The sequence below is a fragment of the Sinocyclocheilus rhinocerous genome, unplaced genomic scaffold (genome assembly GCF_001515625.1).
Source record: "Sinocyclocheilus rhinocerous isolate Xijiao unplaced genomic scaffold, SAMN03320098_v1.1 scaffold242, whole genome shotgun sequence".
NCBI lineage: Eukaryota > Metazoa > Chordata > Actinopteri > Cypriniformes > Cyprinidae > Sinocyclocheilus > Sinocyclocheilus rhinocerous.
This window is the reverse complement of record NW_015638945.1, coordinates 15,260-22,759: the sequence shown is the minus strand read 5'-3', so window position 1 is coordinate 22,759 and position 7,500 is coordinate 15,260. Positions and strand designations below refer to the sequence as shown.

The window sequence follows — 7,500 nt, the reverse complement described above, 5'->3', positions numbered from 1 at the left end:
TCACTCACTCAACCACTCACACTCACTCATTCACTCACTCACTCACTCAACCACTCACACTCACTCATTCACTCACTCACTCACTCAACCACTCACACTCACTCATTCACTCACTCACTCACTCAACCACTCACACTCACTCATTCACTCACTCACTCACTCAACCACTCACACTCACTCATTCACTCACTCACTCACTCAACCACTCACACTCACTCATTCACTCACTCACTCACTCAACCACTCACACTCACTCATTCACTCACTCACTCACTCAACCACTCACACTCACTCATTCACTCACTCACTCACTCAACCACTCACACTCACTCATTCACTCACTCACTCACTCAACCACTCACACTCACTCATTCACTCACTCACTCACTCAACCACTCACACTCACTCATTCACTCACTCACTCACTCAACCACTCACACTCACTCATTCACTCACTCACTCACTCAACCACTCACACTCACTCATTCACTCACTCACTCACTCAACCACTCACACTCACTCATTCACTCACTCACTCACTCAACCACTCACACTCACTCATTCACTCACTCACTCACTCAACCACTCACCCAACCACACTCACCCACTCACTCAACCACTCACACTCACCCACTCACACACTCACTCACCCACTCACACTCACTCACCCACTCACTCACTCACTCACTCACACTCACTCACCCACTCACTCAACCACTCAACCACTCACACTCACTCACTCAATCAATCAATCAGCATGTTCTGTTGATATCAGCATACGATTTGAAGGTTAGACAATTTAAGTCACGATTGTAATGCAATCAATAAGTGCATTAAATGTATTCAGATCTGCTGAATGATTATCAGATTTGATTAGTTTATAGTCATAAGAATCAGTCATCATCACATAACATGCTATTTAAAACAATAACTCCAGCAAAAATGTACATTTCTATAAATAACAAAGGAAAAGAGTCTCTTTAAATAGATGGAATGATGTAATGCTTCACAAACCATAAAAGAGTTTTTTAGAAATGCATAAAAAAAGTTTATGCTTGACAAGCCTTAAGAAATATTAAAAAGTACGTTTATGGTTGATGAACCTTCATACAATTAATGCAGTTTTGTTTTAGAAATGTTTTTAAAATATGTTTATGCCAGACAAACCTTAATAGAGTTAATGCATATATATATAATTCTTGACAAACACTTAATAGTTATTTTTATAAGTAATATGTTTATCCTTGACGAACCTTAAAACCATTAATGCAGTTTTTTTTGTTCGAAATATTTTAAAATGTGTTTATATATTGTAGTTAAAAAATAAACGAAACGATAACTGAAATAATATATTTTAATTTTAAGCTGGCAATGGGAATTAGCATATTTTTTGTGTTTTTGGGCCTCAAGCATCCAGTCAAAGCAAAGGCACAATCACCTGTTTAATCAGGTTCTGTCACTGAGGTTTTGAGTTGCTGGTTAACTAACTAGATAACTGGTTAACCCACCCGTGGCTGTACCTGATCGTGGTCGATGTCTGCGTCTCCTGTGATGACGATCCTCTTTTCGACGCGAGTCTCTGAAATACCGTCCTTCACCGTCTGACGAAAAACACAAACAAAAAAATATTCCACCAAAGTAAGAGCTCGAGTTTAAAACGGTAACATCTGAAAGTGAAGAATTTAAGACATCAATATTGGTATTTTAACTTGTAGTGTAAAACAAAAATTAGATTTTTGCAATATTATCACATTCTTTTTTTTTTTTTTTTTTTACAATTCAGTAATGTATTTGTCTTCATTTTCTATAAATTTGAGCTAAAACTAATAACAACAGTAACAATGATAACATTGCAATAACAATAATTATTATTAATTTTGTTTGGGTTCCTAAAATAACAGCGTGAATGTCACGTAAATTGTGATGAATCTGTATCATAACTAAAAAAAGAGAAATGTTTATCATATCGCAGTTCAAATTGCAATATGACGACAAAATCTCAATACTGTATACATTTTTGGCCAATTCGTGCAGCTCTATATATAATGAGTGTATAATGTACATATAAATATCAAAGTTTACCACAGCTTTAATTTGATCTTTAATTAGAATGCGTTCTTTTTAAGTTTATTTTTTCTGAGGATAAAATAATGACTATAATATATTTTTACCACGATTTACTGAAAAAAAAAGAAAAAGAAATCAGTGAAATAATTACACAGAAAAATATTCTGCCACAGTTATTAATTGTCGTTAAATCTTCACTAGGTTTTACTCATTTTTCAGTTTTATTCATTTAAAATATGATAAACATTATAATGATCACTTTTTCTTTTATATATTTTAATAAGTACAGGTCAGAATAAGCATGTTGTTTCATTTCATTTGACATATGACATATTTTTTGTATTTGCACAAAAGTTATTTGAAACATTAAAGTATTGTATTTAATATGTTTTCAGTGTATAAAATCACTTTTATTAAAAACATTTTTTAATTTGATGCGTCACTAAAATGCTTGCGTCTTTGTCGTGTGAGCATTAACTGACTATGCAAATGTTTAGTTAAATTACTGAAATATTAACTTTAAGTAATATTTTACAATTAAGAGCTTCGGTTGACAAATGGAGCAAATAAATTAATATTTATTCAAAACTCAAAACAGAAGGCCGATGACTGGAGCGGTGAGTGTCTCCTCTAGGGCTGCAGCTAACGATTACTTTGATAATCGATTAGGAGGCTGATTATTTTTTCAATTAATCGGATAAAAAGCCTCTTTTTTTTAATTGACAAAACACACTGTTCCACATCCTGCCCAATGCTGTCCTTCAAACAAACGTGCCAACTGAACGCTATAAAAGCATACTGTATGTTGAATATATCTCTGTGCTACACATTACGTGTAAAAGAGCTATAAAGCAGAGTTTAAACGGACAAATGGACAAAGGACAGTTTAACTCAACTCTGTGTTAACAGATGCGAATAATGTTCTGCAGGAACACACACGTTCACTCTGTTCCTGTCATTGCTTTTTATATTCAGTCACACTCTGTTGTTATCCCTTTACAGTTACTATCATAAGATACTTGAATTACATGTTGACTTTTAAACCTAAAATCAAACATTTCAGCTGAATATGTAACGTTTACAGAAGGAAGGAACCATTTCAGCCGAATATGTAACGTTTACAGAAGAAAGGAAACATTTCAGCTGAATATGTAACGTTTACAGAAGGAAGGAACCATTTCTCACACATTAAACAGCGCACTCCGTTTCATCCGCTATTTTTAGATGCATTTAGTCAGTAGAACGCTGTTGTAATGTGACGTGACTGGCGGAAGTTTTCCGTGCGCGGTGAGCAGACACGACTAATCGATAATCACATTCGTTGTGGATTATTTTTTTTATGGATTAGTTGTTGCAGCTCTAGTCTCCACTGACCTTTGTGATGTGTGTGGTGCTGCTGTTGTTCTCTGATGTGATGGTCTGAGCGCTCATGAGGACGCCTGGATCCGAGTCGCCGCTGGCTTCGATCTATAAACACACACAGATGCATTAAAAACATGCCGGCACACTGGAAACGGCATGAGACAGAGTTGAGAGCGCTTCACCTCTGCAGACTCGTACGTGATGGTCTCGGTCCCGGTGTGAACCACAGGAACGTCTTTAAGCGCTTCCTCCGACTGCTGATTCACAAACACAGAAAATCACTGGAAGAGTTCATTTGCCAAAACCGATAACTTTTTTTTATTTTTTTTATTGCGCATTCCAAGTAATATCAATCAAACTGCAGTTGGGTTGTTTTGATTAAGTAATAATAACTTAAACAAAAATAGCATATTTACAAAATTAAAGTTTATTGAAAGTGAACGTATTAAAAAGATGATAATGTAGATGCCTGACAAACGTTGTTGTTGTTGTGATCATAAACTGTATGGATGTGATTACACACAATACACGGAGCTTTTCCCTCTCCATTGTAACGCGCTGCTTTTGCAAGGCTCCGTGAAAACGTTTCAGCTTTTATTTTCCTTTTTCGCCCTGAAGAAGATATCACAGGTTCATCAAGTTCGTCGAAATGATCCTCGATCACTTTTAGTCAGCTTTGACGAACTCCTCTCAGCTAGCACATCTTTTCAGAGTGAAAGTAGCCTTGTCACCTGACCTGAATACAGCGCGCTGATTCGCTAAAATGGACTTATCGGCTTCTGTTCACAAACAACAAGGCGCTTGTCGGCTTCTGCAGTAAAACGTGAACTCACGATGCCTTGAAAGTGGACAAAACCGGCTTTTTTGACAAAACGTGTTTAGGGTTCAGATCGCGCTATATGTGGAGAATAATGCAGGGCAATCAGCTAAAATTTTGTTTTTTAAGTGCCGTTTATCGGTTTTTGCATATGAACTCTTCACTTGAAAACACTCGGGAAGTGCTTGAATAACCTACACCACAGATCATCGCTTTCATGATGGCATATTGATATTTCAGTTCATTATAAAGACAACTACTCGTTTTAAATCATGAGGGATGCTTACAGTAAACACTAAACTCTTTATATTTCAACAAGAAACTGCAGTTGCAACCCATTAGACTTCTGTAATCTGACGCATTTCAGAAAATTCAACAGGAAAAAGACAAAACAGACAGATTTTTTTTTGCATGCAGCATCATGCATTTATATGATGCATGTGAAGTTAAATTAAAAGCTGGGATTTAAAAGGCAATTAATATTCAGTAATATTATGAATTTATCTGCACTGACACTATCAGATGACAACAAAACTTGAATTCTATTGTCTTCTGTAGATCGTTTTAGAGCTGAAATTGACATTTTAACAGTTATTTTCCTGTTTATTAATGTAAATCAGCCCTATAGAACTAAAGGTGACTTGACTTGACAATCGGTTTCTCATTCGACCCTTTGTCGAAGCCAAAATCAGGCTAAACATCCTCAACAAATGGAAATGTCCAGCTGCTCATGAATAAAGTCATCCAGACATGCAGATGTGATGAATAGAGTGTGTTAAGCAACATCTGTGATCATGCAGCGTTCAGATGAAGACGTGTAATTAATCAGTGACTGATCAAACACTTCCAATCGTGAAGCAAGAAGAGAGAGAGCGTTTCCATCATTAGTCAGTGCTGATGTCACACGGTGACCCCAGTGCACACTGGGATTGGTTACCTCCATATGAGGTGCTGTAGAAGCACTATGCTTTATTGCCTGTGCAACTTCCTTCTCCTGGTTTGGTCCAGGATCCAGTTCATGCACGTTTGTTTCCATAAGGTCTGATGTTTGAAACCTTGGCTGCTCGCTCAAATGGGAACATGAGGAAGCTTCTTCATCTTTAACGTTGATCATCATCTCTTGAGGTTGGTCTTCCATCTGGTTCTGTGCAGTTGATGATACAGACTTCATATAAAGTGGAAATTCTCCGTAAGGTTGGACGTTGATGGATTCATCCGCAGGTTCCTCTTGATTGAAGAACAAGAGCTGAGAAAGTTCAAACGAGTCTGAAAACACTTGTTCTTGATCAAAACTCTCAATGTTGTTGTTGTGGAACGACACCAACATTTCATTCTCCAGCTCTTGGGTTTCATAGGTGGTTTCTTCCATTGCAGGCTCCTTGTTTTTATCTTCAAACTCACTAATTTGGTGTTCCTGATCCCAAATTTGGAGCATGTTCTCATCTTGGTTTCCAGCAGGAATCTCTTGGGTTTCTAAGTTGGTTTCTTCTCTTTCAGATGGCGTTTCCAATGCAGGTTCCTTGTTTTCATCCCCAACCAATATTTGGAGCATATCTTCATGGCACATCGCTTTTTGGGTTCCAGTAAGAATCTCTTGGGTTTCTGAGCTGGGTTCTTCCAATGCAGATTCCTTGATTTCATTTACAATCTCAACACTTTGGTGTTTCTGATCCCACATTTGGAGCATGTCTTCATCTTCTTCATGGCACATCACTTTTTGGGTTCCAGCAGAAATCTCTTGGGCTTCTGAGGTGATTTCTTCCATTGCAGTTTCATCTTTAACCTCAATAATTTGGTATTTCTGATCCCAGATTTGGAGCATGTTCTCATCTTGGTTTCCAGCAGGAATCTCTTGGGTTTCTAAGTTGGTTTCTTCTCTTTCAGATGGCGTTTCCAATGCAGTTTCCTTGATTTCATCTTCAACCTCAATAATTTGGCGTTTCTGACCCCAGATTTGGAGAATGTCTTCATCTTCATCATCATCTACATGGCACATAACTTCTTGGGTTCCAGTAAGAATCTCTTGGGTTTTTGAGGTGGTTTCTTCCAAAGCAGATTCCTTGCTTTCATTTTCAGTCTCAATATTTTGGTGTTTCTGATCCAAGACTTGGAGAATGTCTTTATCTTCTTGGTTTCCAGCAGGAATTTCTTGGGTTTCTGAGTTGGTTTCTTCTCCTTTAGATGGACTTTCCATTGAAGTTTCCTTGATTTCATCTTCAACCTCAATATTTTGGTGTTTCTGATCCAAGATTTGGAGCACGTCTTCATCCATGGTGTCTTCTTCATGGCACATCACTTCTTGATTTCCAGTAGGAATCTCTTGGGTTTCATAGGTGGTTTCTTCCAATGCAGGCTCCTTGTTTTTATCTTCAACCTCAATATTTTGGTGTTGCTGATCCCAGATTTGGAGCAGGTCTTCATCTTCTTGGTTTGCAGCAGGAATCTCTTGGGTTTGTGAGCTGGCTTCTTCTTCAGTTGGAGTTTTCTTGATTTCATCTGCAACCTCAATACTTTGGTGTTTCTGATGGCAGATTTGGAGCACGTCTTCATCCATGGCATCTTCTCCGTGGCATATGCCTTTGTGGTTTCCAGCAGGAATCTCTTCAGAGGTTTGTATAGGAAACAGATGATGTTTCACAGCTTCAACACGGCTTCTGCTGCCCAGTGCTTCTTCTTCTCTAACTGAAGCCCATGTGGAGCGTCTCCCCATCGCGATGGTCTCATTCAGGGCCTTCATATACTTCTCTTTTTCACCAGTAGATGGCGCTAATTGTCTCTCCAGCTCCGTCTCACAGCACACCTCCACCTGTGGAGCAACTGAACTCTGGGACAGAAACAGCACACTTCAGTGTCACTGTCACAGAGTCATCACAGAGCAAAACCACCTGCCCGTGTCAACACAACATCAACACTTAAATTACCTTTGTTTACCGGTGTTAAACTTGGTGACTTTTGTCACACTGGCTATGTGAACAAATAAATCATGAACAATTTAAAAAGGCGAAAGGGTCTTAAAAACAAAGTCACACTTGTGTTTCTAGCGGTCAAACATGACTGCCAATAGGAAATGAACGGGAAATACGAAAAATGCACCATTTTTTTATACTAACAAATCAGCAACAAAACTTTACTTTATTTTTATGCATTTTTTTTTTTTCAAATGAGGATGTCCCTAAAAGGAGGTTTTGGGATATTTTGTCAGATTTAAACCACTTCTGGGTACAAATTCATCTCTAAAATATGTTTATATACAT

The 7,500-nt window shown here is 37.8% G+C and overlaps 1 protein-coding gene and 1 long non-coding RNA gene across 2 annotated transcripts in view; both read right to left on the bottom strand.

The window, feature by feature from the left end:
* LOC107750217 (band 4.1-like protein 3) overlaps positions 1–7,500 on the bottom strand; it is a gene marked incomplete at its 5' end in the record, with an annotated part of 25,325 nt that overhangs the window by 4,230 nt on the left and 13,595 nt on the right. The window contains 3 exons of the mRNA XM_016565500.1: positions 1,521–1,601; positions 3,442–3,534; positions 3,612–3,686. Coding sequence (XP_016420986.1) covers positions 1,521–1,601; positions 3,442–3,534; positions 3,612–3,686 — 249 coding nt within the window. The remainder of the gene's footprint in view (positions 1–1,520; positions 1,602–3,441; positions 3,535–3,611; positions 3,687–7,500) is intronic.
* On the bottom strand, positions 2,787–3,433 carry LOC107750203 (uncharacterized). Its single transcript, XR_001641125.1, has 2 exons — positions 2,901–3,433; positions 2,787–2,845 (listed from the first exon to the last, which is right to left on the bottom strand). It is a non-coding gene; the product is annotated as an uncharacterized LOC107750203 (long non-coding RNA).